The sequence below is a fragment of the Pelodiscus sinensis genome, chromosome 11, assembly GCF_052426305.1.
Source record: "Pelodiscus sinensis isolate ZL-2025 chromosome 11, ASM5242630v1, whole genome shotgun sequence".
Classification (NCBI taxonomy): domain Eukaryota; kingdom Metazoa; phylum Chordata; order Testudines; family Trionychidae; genus Pelodiscus; species Pelodiscus sinensis.
Window position 1 is genome coordinate 48,615,949 of NC_143062.1, and position 17,199 is coordinate 48,633,147.

Below are 17,199 nucleotides of genomic sequence, written 5' to 3' on the forward strand. Positions count from 1 at the left end.
GATGGTTTATTAGGGGATGAGCTTTCGTGGGCCAGACCCACTTCCTCAGATCAATTTGTGGAAGAAAATTGGCATATTGATCTGAGGAAGTGGGTCTGGCCCACGAAAGCTCATCATCTAATAAACCATCTTGTTAATCTTTAAAGTGCTACATAGTCCTGTCTTTTGCTTGCTAAGAGACCACCAGGATATCGCTGACAGGACAGCTCGTACTGTCTCAATCTCTCCGAGCAGCCTAACATCGACCATGGGTAACGCTATCAAACCCCATTCCGTACTGATGGCCTTGGGGTCTGTTCAACAGCGTCCTTAGGACTTATACGGCCCCATGCTGGTGCCTCTTTACCCGGCGGAAGCCTGAGGGGGGGCAACTCTTTTAGAAATGTGATTTTTATAATCGTCAGCAATACACAAATTAAATATGTTCAAGCAAATTTCAACTGTCCGCTAACCCAGTTAATTTCAGAAACTGACGGTCTGTCCCTGAGATTAGCAACTGCCTGTTCAATGGCTTCATTACCTCGTGAGTGGATCTTTTACAAGTTCATGGTTCTGCTCATAGCTCTGTCGCAGACTTTGTCCCATTTAAGTTAACTGGCTCCTTTCCACAGAGCATGGATAGCAAGAGGGAGTGGATGGACATTATGACCCAGGGGAGTCCCAAATTTCCAGGTGCTCTACACAGCTGCATATTCTGCGTATGGGTAAGAACAGCCCTGGGTCTGTTGTAGAACCCAAATTCCATCTGAAATATCACACAGGTGGTGAAATTTCACATAGGTGAAATATCAGACACGTGGGCCTGTCTGTGTCAGCTAAACACTCATTGTTATGTCTCAGAGGGGAAGCCGTGTTAGTCTGTAACTTTTTTTCTGTTATAAATTCTGGGTTTGTGTTATCCGTCTCCACCTCTTCTGATGAAGTGGGTTTTGCCCAGGAAAGCTCATGATATATGTATTTTTGTTAGTCCCTAAGGGCATGTCTACACTAGGAAATTATTTCAAAATAACTTATTTTGAAATAACTCCCGAAATCACCATTTCAAAATCAGCTTATTCCCCAAGGAAAGCAGGAGTTATTATTTTGAAATAACCAGCCTCTTTTTTAAATAACGGGGTTGGTGTAGTGTGGATGCTCTGCTTGTTATTTCAAAATCAGGAGAGTTTTTCAAAATAATTCCCTAGTATAGACAGGGGCTAAGGTGTGTCAGGACTATTCATTGTTTTTGCTATCAAAGTTAAGCTAAGTTAAATTTTCCAGAATGGATACCTAACATGAGTACCACATTGTTGGCCCTTGATTGATAAAATGTTCTGCTGATGGTAGGGTTGCCAGGTGTCCGGGTTTGAACCAGACAGTTCAGTATTTGAGCTTTTGTTTGGGAAACAAATTGAGAAAATATCAATGAGAAAATATAAATGTCTGGTATTTTCTAAATAAGATATCATGTAGATTCTGATGTTGTGTCAAGTGTGTCCGGTATTTTTGTTGAAGCCATCTGGCAACTCTAGCTGATGGCCCACAAAACTCCTATTTAATGCCACTAACTCCTATTTAATGCCTAAAGATGTGGGATGTTGATTAGATTAGCTGAGAACCCACCAGTTCCCAGGGAAGTTTCTTGGACAGGGTTGATTCAGGGGCCTTACATATAGCTTGGAAGTGTTTGTTATGGGTTTGTTTTTCACCTAGGTGACAAATGTATGTTTTTGACAAGGTAACGGTTTGTTCTGGATTCATTAATGCCCAAAAATGCACTATATCAATGAGCTTTGTGCCATGGGAACAGAATCACAGAACTGATTGTGTGTGGTGTTTAAAATGAGTTCCTAGCATGGAGCTCAAAAAGAAGGAACTGTTTTAGCTGTAGCTCCTTCAGCTATTAATAACTTAATCTGGTAGTCACATCATCATCATTCTTACAGTCTCTGCTAGTGGTCTGAAACTAATGTTCTGAACTATAATCTAATAACCAGTGCACATGAACTGTATCCTTAGAATGAATGGAAGTCATATTTTAGTTCAGTGAATTATGCCTGTATACCAAACATTACTATGGCAACTAATGATATCCTACCAGCTTCAGCCTGCACTAAATCCAGTTTTGAAGTGTTATTATTTTATTGACGTGGATTTTTTTCTTGGCTTTACTGAGCATGCATGTATATGTCCCACAGTCTTGTCAAAGGTTTGCTACATCTGTTTACTGACATTTAGAAAGGTTTATTCCTTTTGTGGCTAATGTTGTCCTCATGAAGGAAACCTAATGAAAATTGCTGTTTCTATTTGGTTAGTAACATTTGCTGATAACATATGGTCTGGGAATGTTTCAGCAAGTAAGAGGCTTTTAATAGTAAACAGAGATATGAGTTCTGTAAAACAGATGCTATGAAAATACACAGTGGAAGTTTTGGGGGATTTTTTTTTTCATTTTCCCCCAAAGTATATTCATCCACTGACTCTAAGTTTCCCTGTTAGTGACAATCGTGCATTTCTCTTTGGAGAAGATGGTCTGTGGTTTTATGATAAACGCAGAAAATAAGGTTATTTCTTGCTCCTCATGTTTAAAACATTTATTGGAGTCACTAACAGATCTCACATGAGAAACCTTGAATATTTTGCGATGCTCTTGGAACTATGGTGGAACAAATCATTTATTCCAAACCTCTGCTGCCAGACGCTTTTGGCAGTTAATGCATCAGCATAAAAGATTGTGTGAACTTACACTGGGAGGTATAATGCCATCTAGTTGGAAAATTTCAGAGCAAAATCTACCAAGAAAATGACACTCATAATCAGGGCTGCACTGACAGTGCAGAACTAAAAAAGCAAAGTCATGGGAAGTGATACTCTGAAAGGAGCAAAGCAGAAAGCTGTGCTACTTTTTGCAGGAGATGGGGGATATTTATTATTATTCCTGGTAACTTTCCAGTGCCAAAAATATTGTTTGATGCTGACGGTGGAGAAAATAGAGTGTCTCGCGGTCAAATTCTCAACTAGCGTAGCTCCACTGATTTCAGACCTTTGATCCCAGTGGAGCGAATACAGTATTTTTGAAATAAGTAAGGAAAGTGTGGTAGTGTAATGCTTAATAAATGAGTGGTTGAATACATTATTATATCTTATCTAAATTAAGATCTGATTAAATTAGAGCAGAACAACTGAGGCTTTGCAATGAGAGACAAGTTGCACTGACTCCATTTTCGCTGATGTGTTCCAAGTGATAAAATAAATATTGTATCTTCTTCAGTTTGTGAAATGCCCTTACCCCATGCTCCGTCTTTTGTGGTTGGCTCAAGGTTAGATGGGCGCTGAAATGCTATTCATTGTTAGGATCTCTGATTTTGTAATGACTATCATTTGTGATGCTGGGAACATATCGAATATCTAGACCAAGACAGGCAAAAAATAGTGGCTTAAGCTAGATTGCTAGGTTTATATATAGTCACCTAAATAGGGGAAGCAGATTTAAAAAATGCTGAGCACCCCACAATTTCCATTGACATCAGTTCAGTTTTTTTGAAAATTGGGTAACTGATATTACCGGTACCATCCTGATATTAGGGGCTTTGTATTATATATGCAACTACACCATAACTCAGAAAAAATGTTTTCACGCTTGGTATCTGGTCTCTCTATCCCTGATGGCTTGTCTCCACTTCATAGATTCATAGAGAATCACAGAATACTAGGACTGGAAGGGACCTCGAGAGGTCATCGAGTCCAGTCCCCTGCCCTCATGGCAGGACCCAGAGATGGAGATTCCACAACCACCCTAGGCAATTTATTCTGGTGTTTAACCACCCTGAACTTTTTCATAATGTCCAACTAAACCTCCCTTGCTGCAGTTTAAGCCCATTGCTTCTTGTTCTATTCTCAGAGGCCAGGAAGAACAAGTTTTCTCCCTCCTCCTTGTGACACCCTTTTAGATACCTGAAAACTGCTGTCATGTCCCCTTTCAATCTTCTCTTTTCCAAACTAAACAAGTCCAGTTCTTTCAGTTTTCCTTCACAGGCCATGTTCTCTAGACTTTTAATCATTCTTGTTGCTCTTCTCTGAACCTTCTCCAATTACTCCACATCTTTCTTGAAATGTGGCACCCAGAACTGGACACAATACTCCAACACAGGCCTAATCAGTCTAAAGTAGAGTGGAAGAATGACTTCTCATGTCTTGCTTACAACACACCTGTTAATGCATCCTAGAATCATATTGGCTTTTTTTACAGCAGCGCCACACTGTTGACTCATATTTAGCTTGTGGTCCACTATAACCCCTAGATTCTTTTCTGCCGTACTCCTTCCTAGACCGTCGCTTCCCATTCTGTATGTGTGAAACTGATTGTTCCTTCCTAAGTGGAGCACTTTGCATTGGTCCTTATTAAACTTCAACCTGTTTACCTCAGACCATTTCTTCAATTTGTCCAGATCATTTTGTCCACCTTGGTATCATCTGCAAACTTAATAAGCTCTCTATGCCAATATCTAAATCATTGATGAAGATATTGACCAGAACAGGTCCCAAGTATTTGCAGATTATTTCCTTAATTACTTGCTCCATTATCTTTCCTGGCACAGAAGTTAAACTGACTGGTCTGTAGTTTCCTGGGTTGTTTTTATTTCCCTTTTTATAGATAGGCACTATATTTACCCTTTTCCAATCTTCTGGAATCTCTCCTGTCTTCTATGATTTTCCAATCTCACCTACCGGGAGATTGACACTGCAGCGATCCATCTCCTGTAGTTTGATTTAGCAGGTCTAGTAAGGACACCCTAAATCAACCGCTGATCGTGCCTGCATCAACTCCAGTACTCTACTGGGTTGTAAAGAGTAAGAAAAGTCAATGGAAGAGTTTCTCCCTTCTGCTTCCCGCAGTGAGGATGCTCTGGTTAATGAAGCTAAGGTAAGTTGACTCCAGCTATTCTATTCACATAGCTGGAGTTGTGCACCTTGGTTCAACTTTGCCTCTTAGGGTAGACCTGGTTTGAATCCTCCAATTCCTTGATGATCCTCTACCTCTTTTTCTGCTATTCCCATGTTTCGCCTTGCTTCTCCCTGGGCCCTTCTTGTGTTTCTGGAGCTCTGTCCTCTGCTGCACGGTGCTTCTGTTTCCTTCCACTAACCCTTCAGTGTACTGCTATAAGACAGCCCTTTTGTAACTCATTTCTCCTTTTCACTGTTCAGAAACATAGCTGAGGTCCTGTAGGGACCAAGCCTTTACATTTCCATGCTTTTTATGCTCCATTTGTTGCTTCTTTGAGGATAGATGTCTGTGGTCACCGATGGGGGTTCTCATTTGGAGAGTGTTTTGCTTAGCCCAGTCTGAAGGCTTCTCTCTGGGTCTTATGGAGTTGTGCTCTACTGCTTCACTCATTTATTGAGTTCTTAAACTTCTGAGTGTGGTTCTGATCTGAATGACACCAGTATGTATCAAAAGTAATTGCATTTCATTCGATGTAGTTATGGGTTCTTGGAGTCTCTGACAAGAACAGACAGCTTTTGAACAGGAAAGCTAGACGTTGGTGGCAAAAAGATTGAAATAGCTAGAGATGGCCCTTCCATTGCTGCTCATCAGTCTTGGCACAGGACACAAGTCTCCCAAATCGGTACACTTTGGGACACATGCATTCCACCAGGGACTCTTTTCACGGTAGCTTCACATGATGCTTTATCCCGTAAGCCAGTGAAATTGAAAGTCACTTTGGCTGTGACTTGTCAAGCGACTTTGCAGATTTAAATAAAGATAATTGAACTGCTAAAATGAAGGCTGAAACTGTAAAAGCTGTCTCCAGTGTTATAATTAAGGGACGTACCACTGTGCCGAAAAATCCAAAAACATCACTAAAAATAAACATGTCCAGATCTCAGGGCTGCAGGGGGGAGCTGAGGTGAGGTTTGGAGTCTAATGGTAAGATTCTTGCGATAAAATGTTATGGCCTTATGCAGGGAGAGGGGGGAACAGTGTCTCCGCCCTTATTTATAACTGGCAGAAGGTGCACATGACCCAGCATTACTGGTAGCCCTTCATTGTCGGTTAGGGTACATCTATATAGCAGCGTTATTTTGGAATAACTGACGTAACCAAACTAACATATTGTGCGTCTACACTACAAGCCTTTATTTTGAAATAATGTCAAGCTGGAGGACTTCTTACTCCAAGGAGTAAGGGAAGCAGAAGGAAAAGTGTTCTTCCTTTGACTTCCTGCTGTGTAGACAGTGCCAAAAGCTGAATTAAGCTATTTCGACTTCAGCTATGCAATTGACGTAGTTGAAGTTGCGTAGCTTAATTCCACTTTAGCCCTGCTGTGTAAGCATGCCCTTATTGACCAAGACTGTATTTTCTGCTTCATTGTTTCTCTTTTAAAAGCCCTTTTCTAGGGAGCGTGAAACTTTCCCGGCATCTTTGAGCATCCCAACAACCGAGTCACAAACGTACAGGAGAATCAAGTGACCACTGAAAGCTGGAACACAAGCATCAGTGTTTCATTCTGGGATATTGTAAAGAGTTGTGAATGTATTTTTTGTGATTGTGATGAAGATTCCAAGAGACAGAATTTTTTTTATCATTGAGCATTGCTATTGTGGCACCACCTAGGACCAATGCGATTGGGTCCTATTGTACCAGGATCTTGTCTGTCCAAGCGCAAGAGGCCAAAGCAGAGCAGGGGATACGTACAATGGGCCAGATGTTTTTCAGGCTTACCTTGGGTGTCTCAACATATTGCTTTCCTTTCAGTCCTGCGAAGGATTTTCTTCCTTGCCTCCCCAGTATGATCCCCCCGCACCATAGATCAGACCTCACAGATCTGTGCAGAGAAGAGCCCTGTATCTCTCTGTCTCACACATGCACTCTCGGACACTGATCTCAGCCTTCCAGCACAGAAAGAGGGAGAAAATGTCCTCACGGTCACAATTCACCCCTTTATAGGACTGCATGGGCCGCTCTCTATGGTGGTCAGATCCATGTGGATGGAAGTTAAGGAGGACTAGGGATAGGGTAGGTTCTAGGTATCATCATGAGGTTTATGGTCCCCAGTGAGATTGGGAAGAAAAAATGACACAACTTAGGGCTACATTGCTTGTCTCCCTTCCCCTCCAGGGTGAGTTTCTCCTTTGAGGGGGCGAATGGGGGCCGCCATGGTCAGAAGTCCCTCACAGATTGGCTACCAGGAATTGGAGAGGAAATGAATGGTTGTAGAGCTTCTCTCTGATTTCCCCTCTCTTCCCTTCCTCTGCTGGGTTCTGAGCAAGCCCATGGCCTGTGCGCGTATGACAGAGATGAAGAAAGGGAGACGCTTTGTGCTCCCAATAGAGTGATGAGGGAGGAGCATTTCTGAGGGGAATGCTTCAGAGTTTCCCGGTGTTGCCAACTTTCACTATTTTTGGTGCCTTTTTTCCCCCTTAACACTCCAGCTTCTGGAGTCATGGTGACAATGTGAGACTCTCCGCTTCCATTAAAAAACAAAGTAAGTTTCTGGCTCTGGTTGCAAGGAAAAGTTTGAACTCGTGGACCCTAAAGGCACAAGCACCAGAAGGCAAACAGAGTGCCCAAAAATTATTCTCTTAAAATCTCATGGTTTTTAAGGCAGCCACATGATTTTGGAGGCCTGACTTGTAACCTTTCACCGTTTGGGATTGGCAATACTGTTTTTTTCCCATGAAAGTTACCACAGGAAGAGGTGAGTCAGCCCTGTAGAACATCAAGAAACAAGCTTTAAAATGCTCTTAAAATATAAAATGAGCCACAGATTCATATTTTTGTTCTATGCTGCTACTGAATCTGTATTTGTTTATAGCGTCTCTCCCATTCCTGCAACAGAGTAACTTGTGTATAGGAGTAACTTGACTCAATTGAGGCTACTCATCTGAGTAGCATTACTCAAGCACCTGTTTGAAGGAGTCAGGTATAAATCACCTATATGGGAGTGCAGCAGTGGGACCAACAGTCACTGCAGGCCCTGAGGCAAGATGGGGGCAGCCAGTTCCACCCCCAGAATGGGCGGGGCTTCAAGCAAAAGGGGTGGGTAAGGTTGCCAGGTGTCCGGTTTTCTACCAGACAGTCCGGTATTTGTGCTTTCTGCCTGATAAAAAAAAATCAGAAAATACCGGATATGTGCAATGTCCAGTATTTTCTGAATTTCCGGCTGGGCACCGGACTGAAGCCTGGCAGGGGCAGGGAAGCGACTGGGAGGCAGGGCCACTATTGGCGCTAGGAGCCTGTGGTGGTGTGCAAAAGCCGGGTGGGGGCGGGGGGAGTGGCTGGGAGTTCCAGCCACTCCACCCGCCCGGCTTCTGCACACAACCAGAGGCTCCCAGCTGGGAGGCGGGGCCCTGATTGGCGCTGGGAGCCTGTAGTTGCATGCAGAAGCTGGGCGGGGGGAGTGGCTGGGAACCCCAGCCACTCCCCCCACCCCCGCCCGGCTTCTGCTAGCAACTAGAGGGTGTGCCTGTTGGGGGCTCGGCCTGTTGGACTCCGACTGTGGCCAGTGGCTGCCCCAGCCCCGTGATGTCACTGGGCCCCGCCTCCGGCGTGAGACATGGACCCACCACTTGGGTCCCTGCAGCAGGAGCACTCTGGCTTGGCCGGGCTCGGGACATGCCCCATGCACAGCCACGGCAGCTGCGCCCAGAGCACCATGCAAGGTCAGAGACACACAGCACATGCGGGCGCTGGATCCTCGCCCTGGGTAGGCAGCTCCTGCGAGCCCCCCCCCCAATCCCATCCCTTAGAGACCCCACAACTGCCCCTGCAAGCTGCCAACCACCCACCCACGTGCCTCCTCACAGCCTCCCCCTGTGAGCCCCCCTCAACCCCCACTTCATCCCAGGGTACTTTGACAGACACCCCAATATCCTGCAAAGTCGAGCAGTGAAGTGTCCCCGGTCTCTGTTTGCCAGATGCTGGGAATGGGCAAGAGGGGGTGGACCACTTGTGGTTTTTGTGTCCTCTGTCCGGTAAAAAATTCAGAAAATATTTTCTGTTTTTCCGGTTGGGCACTGGTCGGAAGCCTGGTGGCGCCTCCTGTGGTTGCGTGCTGAAGCCGCGTGGTGCGGGGGACGGGGGTTGTATGCCCGACACGCGTGTTCTTTTTTATTTTTTGCTCAACAAAATTTTTAACCTGTGTGTTCGGTATTTTTGGGGAGAGCATCTGGCAACCCTAGCCGGGGGGCCTCTGGCAGTCAGCCCTTAGCACTGCCAAGATCTCTGCACCCCTCTCCCACTCAGAGCTGCATAGAGTGGTGTTAGGGTGGCAATTCAAAGGGGCCTAGAGTTCCCAGCTGCAGCTGCAGAATCACTGGACTTGGGGACAGTTGACCTCCCTCTCCCCTTGGAAGGCCAAGAGCACAACTACCGAGCAGACTTTGCGTCACAAATTTAGTTTTTCTTTCTAAATCAAAGCTGAAATTTATGAGCGTTCTGAGAAACTGGAGCATATTTCTCTTGTTAGCCAAAGCCAAAATACAATGCCGTCTGCTAGAGGGGAGAAGCCTTTGATGCTGATACACACCATCGGCTGTTCAGTGCTCAATGGGGATTTGTGAACCAGGCTGAGAGCCTGAAAAACATCAAAAGTTTGCGCTTCTCCCCGGAGATCCACAGGTTGTGCTTGCTAATTAACGTGTGCAAGAGAATTCAAGGAAATGCCCTTATCAAAGAGACAGAAGCTGGATCTGTCTTCACAATCACTGTATAATACAATGTTTTTCATAGCAAATTAAGACATGTAGGCCTTTTAGCATTTCCTTGAGTAATAAGGCCCAGTAACTCACTTCAGGCAAGTATTGCCTAGAATAACGGATGCTCTTCTTTCCATAAGCGTTCATTTGCTCTATCAGATCATTCGGGTTTTATTTGCATTCCAGTGCCAGGACTTTGGCTGCCATTCCAATGGTGGTTTATGGATACGAGCTATTTCTGCATCTCTAACACCTAAAGGCTTCCCTGGGAGAGTCATTGTTTCTGATAATCAAATGCACAGCTGCACTCCTGGGGAAAAAAGGAGAATGCACAGCGTGCCGATCAACGGGATGGTTGGCTGATGATCTGAAGTGCTCAGTGGCAGACATCAGCTGTTGAACAGCTTCCAGCTGAGACAGCCTGTTTCTTGCAGACGAGCACACTTCAAAAAGGCTCAGGTGCATCCCAGTGACTCACTGGTGCAGTTGGATTGACTAGACAGTCACTGGAGATTTGAGACCAGCTCTCCTTTGGATCACATGAATAATCAACCCTCTCCCTGTTTGACTGGAACTCGATGTGCTGTGGCTGGCTGTCACAGCTGAGATGGCAGCCTTCTGTGTTGATGTCCTTCATGAAACTTTAGATGAGTTCCTGCGGATGGCATGGGAAAAGCTACCCTTTCCTGAGAGTGATCCGCAGGCTATTCCTGGAGTCATTACCCTGCATTGAGGTGTCATGGTTTGGGCCAATAATACTGCCATTTGCTGCATATTGACTCCATGTAGGAATTATCTCTCACTGTTCCAGGTTGATGCCTGCATGGGTGTTTGAGTAGCTTGGTGAGGACATAGAAAAACTTGAATGACATGAAAAATCTCTAAAAATAAGTAGAGCCTAATAAAAGGAGGCATTCTTTGAGACTTTATAGCAATAATAATTGTAGGAGGAGCTCATTAATTAAGATGGGTCCATAATTCCCGATAAAACCGTGTCTTCAGTTGCTATACAAAAAATACTATGTGATCATGTAATTAAAGAGTGTATCCTAATACACATGTCCAAAGCTGCTTGAGAAAAGTAACAAAGGGATCTTCCTGAAATGGGAGAGGAGACAATAAAATGGCAGATGAAACTCAGTGTTGAAAAGTGCAAGGTAACGGACACTAGAAAAACGAATCCCAGCTCTACAAGCAAAACGATGGGGTTTAAATGAATGGCTAATTATGACCGAAAGACAGAGAGAATGAATCATTGTGGATAGTTCTCTGAAAATATCCATTCTGTGTTCATCTAACAAAATGTTAGGAGCCGTTAGGAAAGGATAGACAATAAAACAGAAAATATCGTAATGTCATTATGTAAATTTGTGATCTCTAGAGTGATCAAGATACTAACTAACTAAACCCTTGTACTCCGGTTGGAGTATAGGTCATTTACAAGTCTCCTCCACTTCACTCTGTCTCGAGACAAAACTTCTAACTGACTCCAGGAGTACCCCAGTTGTTGTCCTTCAATCTCAATAGCTCTTCTCCACGTTGTCCAAGGTCTTTCTCTTTTGCGTTTTCCTTGCGGGTTCCATGTGAGAGGTTGATGGACTATACAGTAAGATGGTTTTCTGAGAGTGTGGCCTCGCCATCCCCGCTTTCTTCTCTTGATTTGAACGTCAAGTGGTTCTTATCCTGTTCTGTTCCAAAGCTCCTCATTTATAATCAAGTCTTGCGATTGGATGCGAAGGATGTACCTCAGACATCTGTTTATGAATGTCTGTAGCTTGTGATTTAAAGACTTTTTAGTACACTAGGTCTCACATCCATACAAGAGCACACTCTTCACATTTATGTTGAAGATCTGCAGTTTCATCTTCCCAGAGTAATCAAGATAGTGAGTGTGAAAACTCAGGACTGAAGGGGGGGAAATAACAGGCACCTATTTAGGACACAGCCCCAAATATCAGGACAATCCCAATAAAAATCTGGAAATCTGGTCATCCGAATAGTACATCCACACCTTCAATTCCTGTGCAGTTCTAGGCTCAACTAAAAAAATGTATTAAAAAGGTAGCAAAAAATAAGCAAAAGAAGCAATTAAGGGGCCGGTAGGACAGCGTTCTATAAAATCATGAATCGTACGGAATAAGGAAATGCTATCAGCCGGTGGAACTCATTGTCATGAAGGCCAGAAGTAGAACTGGGTGTGATAAAGAGCTAGGTCCGTTCATGAAGGACAGGTCCACCAATGGCTCTTGGCCAAGATGGCCAAGGACTCAACCCCATGCTGTAGGTCAGTGGTTCTCAGTGTGGCCCAAGGCCCACTAGTGATCCATGATTGTCTTACAGGTGGGCCACAGGCTTGGAGCTCGACATACCCCTCCCTCCCGCATGGGGTGCCTGTGCTGGCACTCCAGACCCACCCTCCCCCCCATAAAATGGGCATGCCAGTGCCGGCTTCTTATATGGCAAGGAAGCTCTTAGAAAGAAAGCAGGTTTCAGATTGCAAGCTTAAGGAGAGATACTCTTGAAAACTCACCGATGCGCATTAGTGCCATCGGTTTATCCTGCGATAGCTGCATCATTCACACCTCACCGCTGTACATCTCAGAGGAAGATCAGATTAATGCTCTGAAGACTGCCGACAGAGGGAGTGTGCATGTTATCCTAACAACCCGCTTGCCTGGCAGTTTGGAAAATGCTGCTCTTCTAGCAGTTAAAGCATGCCCTGAGATAGTGTCAAGGAAATAAAGAATTCAGACCAACGGTCTTTTCTGACAGGCCTAAAATTAGACAGACCATCTGTGTTTTGGTTTAAGTGCTTACACATATTCTTCACCTAGGGCCCCGTGCTCAGAAAAAGTAGGGCATTCAGAAACACAGCCCAAGAGTTCTACTTCCCCCTCTACTACTGTATATTTTATATTAGTGGTGGGAGGAAAAAGCACAGTGAATTAAGAGCCAGCTACTGAAACTGAAACTGAACACATTTTGAAGTTCAAGATCTTTAACCGTTTGGTGTTTAATTTTCCTGCATTTAAACTTTCTGGTTTCTGCTGAAAACCAGGCAGAACTAACCGCTTCACAAGAAAGATCTATTCATATGTGGTTACCAGCCCAATGGGCTACCCACAGTTGACTTTGAGTGAACATTTGAATGTTTTTCTTTAACTTCTCAATCTTTTGAGATTTGCCTATTCCAATTCCTTGCCAACTGATAGAACAGCACAACAGAACAACTGTGTGTGTATGTGCCAGCAAGCCTGAAAGCTTGTTTACACAGGTGCACGCAAGAAAATTGATCCGAATTAACGACAGGTGTGAATTTAAAATGGGTTAGTTAAATTTATGCATGAATAGTCTTCGGAATTAAAGTGCCCTTAATTTGGTTTATTTTAATTCACTTCCAAAATGAATTAGACTAAATTGATTTCAGGCTGCTTTAATTCTGAATAAGAGTGTTCACAGAGGAGTTTAATGCAGTTTAAGTAATCTACTTTAAATTGTAATTCTGATTACCTTTCTTGAGTGTCCCCATGTAGACAAGCCTTAGAAAACACAGTGACCTTCCCATTGGGATTTTTACTGATGTTGTAGCCGTAGTTTCAGAAAGCTGGTAGATTTTTACAGAGACAAAGTTGGAAAATAACGTTGTTAAAAAATGTTAAATGTTGGATCTGTCATTCTTGACCCTGACCCCTTAAGGACAATAGCAATCGTATGGATACTTTGTCTAGGTTTATTGATCTTTGTGTGTTATTTTAAACAAAAGAGAGAAAACGGAACTGTACATTTTTGCAGCATCCACTGCACTGATTTTTTTGTAATAGGGGCACAATTTTAAATTTCCTGGGGAAAAAAAATGAGCTCTGAAAACATAGAATGGATTTTCAGTCTATGATGAAAAGTTTCCCATCTGTCCCAAATTTGGGGAGAGAAAAAAAACTTGTTGGGCACGCATTAAATACAGTTGCATGGAGAAAGTTGTGCAGTAGAACATCATTAAATCCCTGTCCACTAATTGGTAAACCCAGTCATTCCCACACAGACCCCACTGGGTTCACCTTACAAAGTTCAGTAACAGAGACAGCTGTGATGAAGTCTCCCATTACTAAGACTTGAACTTTGATTCATGCTCTTCTATGCTGACCAATCCCAGGTAAGTAAACGGAGGTACGGGGGGGTGTATAAATCAGGAAAATATTTGTTGCAGTGTATTTACTAGAATGCTGTGAGTCGTGAATAGCTGTAACTAAACTGAACATGCCAAAAATGAATGAACGCAGCACATTTCATAGGGGGTGGTAGCCGTGACTCACTGCTTACTCACGAGTTTACAAAATGGTAGGATCTCCAGTGGGTCTGGTAGTTAGTAGCTAGATTCTGCTGAATGTAAAAGGGAAAAATCCAACTGTTCTTTGAAATGAGTTCGTGTTGTCTGCACACCCATAGATCTTTCTGTGACTACAGAGCTTTGAGGATTGGCTGGTTAGGGCGTTTGTTTGAGATATTGGATATTTTGCTTTAGGTCACTGCTTTCAAACCCAGGTTACCATATGATAGTAGACCAGGGGTTCCCAATCTTTTTTGGTCCCCGTACCTCCTTGGCTTTTACTAAACCTTCCCGTACTCCCTATTCAATATGAAAGGAAATAAATTCTAGACTCTAGAATCCAGAACCTTTTTCATTAACACTACTACTTTTGGAATATTTAAATTAGGATAATCTAGTTATTTATCAAATATTCCCCGTACCCCTTGACAAGCTTCTCATACCCTCTGGGGTTATGCTTACCCCAGGTTGGGAACCCCTGTAGTAGACTTTGTGTAATGAATTAGGAGTCTCAATCCAGTTCTTACTTGGCTAGGAACCCATATGCCTCTAATCAGCACATCTTGGCCTCCTAGATAGCAATCCCAGCTAATCTGGCTCAAAAGACCGGGCAGGACTCCTAGTGAAGTAACTTTTGGGAAAGCAAATTTAACTTAAAAAACAAAAAGAGGAAGATACAATAGATAAGAGCAGAACAACGGACCCAAACGCGTTACAGACATTGTGTCCAGACCGGAGATCCAATACCCTACTATTCTGTAACTGTTGTACAGACTTGCACTGCAGGCTGATTATCGACTTCATTTTATTAACTTGCAAACGAGATGTACATAAATAAAGTTCTGTTCAAACTTGATTCCGCATTGCTTCCACATACTCCATTGTCTTCCATGAAGAGCCAGTGTGACATTTCTGAGCATCTGTCTTGCATTTTCCTGGCAAGCTAATTAACACATTGTCACTCCCACTGTTGTATCACTTTTGTGCATGTGTGTGCGTGTGTGAATGCCAGACAGTGACATCCGAAATTAACCGTTTACACACCCAGGTGACAGCACAACTGTCCCGCTCGTGTTTCTAAACATTTCCCTCTGGTTGTGTTCACAGCTGGGGCACTCAAGGTGACTTTACCACAACACATGCGCTTCCTGCTGTGAAGGTGAAGCTGTTTACAGAGAGCACTGGCGTGCTGGCGTTGGAGGACAAAGAACTTGGGCGGGTAAGGAAAATTGCCGCCTTAATTCTGTCTTTTTAGGTCAATGGCGAGGAGAGCGTTTTGGGGCTCCAAGAGGCCCAGGAAAAGAGGACACGTGCTCTCTGGGCAGCAGTGCTGGACACGGATACAGTTCATACGTTGTCTTTGGTGTTGGCTTTTAATGGCAATAGGTCCGCTGGCTGTGCAGTCACAGAACAAATGCAGAGGGTCTTTGGAGTGGTATTGACAGTCCTGGAGCCCTTAGAAGTGCACCCAGCTGAGGAGAAAAGGGGGTTTCAAAGGAGCATCTGGCTGCTTTCTTGTGCACTGCAGTGCTGGGGGAACAAGTCTGGAAAGGGCTGTTTTGTAGCACCCATTCACCGAGGTGAAATCCGGACTCCATTGATGGCAATAGCAAAATTCCTGTGTTCTGCCAGTACTCTCATCGGTAAAGGATTCCGATTCCCTAGCTTTGACTACAGAACCTCGGGTGACCTCTTCCTCCCCTTTCACTTCCCCACACTTCCCCCAAAACCCCTACTCAGGATTCCAGTCTGTGTGGTTGCGTGTCCGCTAGTGCCCTTGCACACTCAGAGTGCCCACAGAGAGCGCTTTCCCGTTTCCACACCACTAATCACTTCTGTGGCCCTTCCTGGTCCTGTTTCTGAGCTGGGAGGAGCAGAAGGGGACACACTGTTCCAGCGGAGGGGATGTGCCGTTGCTTTCTACATTGGCATTGGCCGGTTCTCCGTACCGTTTTCAGATCTCATTCTTTAAGCATTCCAGCATGGCACGCTCTCTTGCGACCCTGCCTGCCTGCTAAGCAGAGCCTTTTGCTGAGCTGTGCACAATGGCCAGCCGCTCTTTCTTCCACATAGTCACAGTGGGTGTCGACCCCATTTGCTTTGTGGCTCTTGTTTTTCAGTTGCAGGTCTGTGATTTCCTTGCCAGGTGGCAGTGGTGAACCATGTTGCATTTGTCAGGCTTGAAAGGAGCTAGCAGTGCATGAGGGACAAAACTGTTCTCGGGCTCCGCCATGTCCACGGTAACTCCTGGAAGGCCAATGAGCCGGCTCCTCAACTTAGCTTCACTCAGAGTCCATCAGAGAGTTGTAGCTCCTTTGTAGCGTTGTAACTCCTTTGTAGCTTCCTAAACCCAAATAGCATGGAGGGGGCCAACCCTGAGCAACATGGCTGGTGGCCTCATCATTTCCTTTGGAGTACACCCATCCGCACTTCTCAGCTAGCCGGACTTCAATGAGACACTAAGTATTCCTGAAACTGCCTCCTCCTGTCCAGTGATGGCGCTTGTCTAGTTGGCTGCTTTGGGATTTGGTATTCTTCAAGTAACTAAACCTTGAGCATGTTAAACCCCTGATGGAGCTGTTCAGATAGACACGAACCTGCCTGTGCTGAGGCGGGACGACGACAGAGTCTCGAAGGCAAAGGAAATGAATGTGGTTCTGTACACACCAGCGTCCCCGCGTAATTGCTCTTTGAGAATCACAGAATCATAGAACATTAGAACGGGAAAGGAGCTTGAGAGGTCATTGAGTCCAGTCCCCAGCCCTCACAGCAGGACCAAGCACCATCTAGATAATCCCTGACAGGTGTCTGTCTAACCTGCTCTTAAATATCTCCAGTGATGGAGATTCCACAACCCCCTAGGCAATTTATTCCAGTGTTTCACCACCCTGACAGGAAGTTTTTGCTAATGCCCAACCTAAACCTCCCTTGCTGCCATTTAAGCCCATTGCTTCTTGTCCTTTCCTTAGAGGCCGAGGAGAACAATTTTTCTCCCTCCTCCTTGAAACACCCTTTTAGGTACCTGAAAACTGATACCATGTCCCCTCTCAGTCTTTTCTTTTCTAAACTAAACAAGCCCAATTCTTTCAGTCTTCCCTCATAGTGCATGTTTACTAGACCTTTATTTATTTTCGTTGCTCTTCTCTGGACCTTCTCCAATTTCTAAACATCTTTCTTGAAATGTGGTGCCCAGAACT

At 44.3% G+C, this 17,199-nt stretch overlaps 1 protein-coding gene across 8 annotated transcripts in view; it reads left to right on the forward strand.

Moving 5' to 3' along the window:
* The window catches only part of CADPS (calcium dependent secretion activator), a 418,422-nt gene that overhangs the window by 234,000 nt on the left and 167,223 nt on the right, over positions 1 to 17,199 (forward strand). For all 8 annotated transcript variants that reach the window (XM_075938477.2, XM_075938474.2, XM_075938479.2 and 5 more), the window contains exon 7: positions 15,110 to 15,221. In XM_075938477.2, the coding sequence (XP_075794592.1) occupies positions 15,110 to 15,221 (112 nt within the window). The remainder of the gene's footprint in view (positions 1 to 15,109; positions 15,222 to 17,199) is intronic.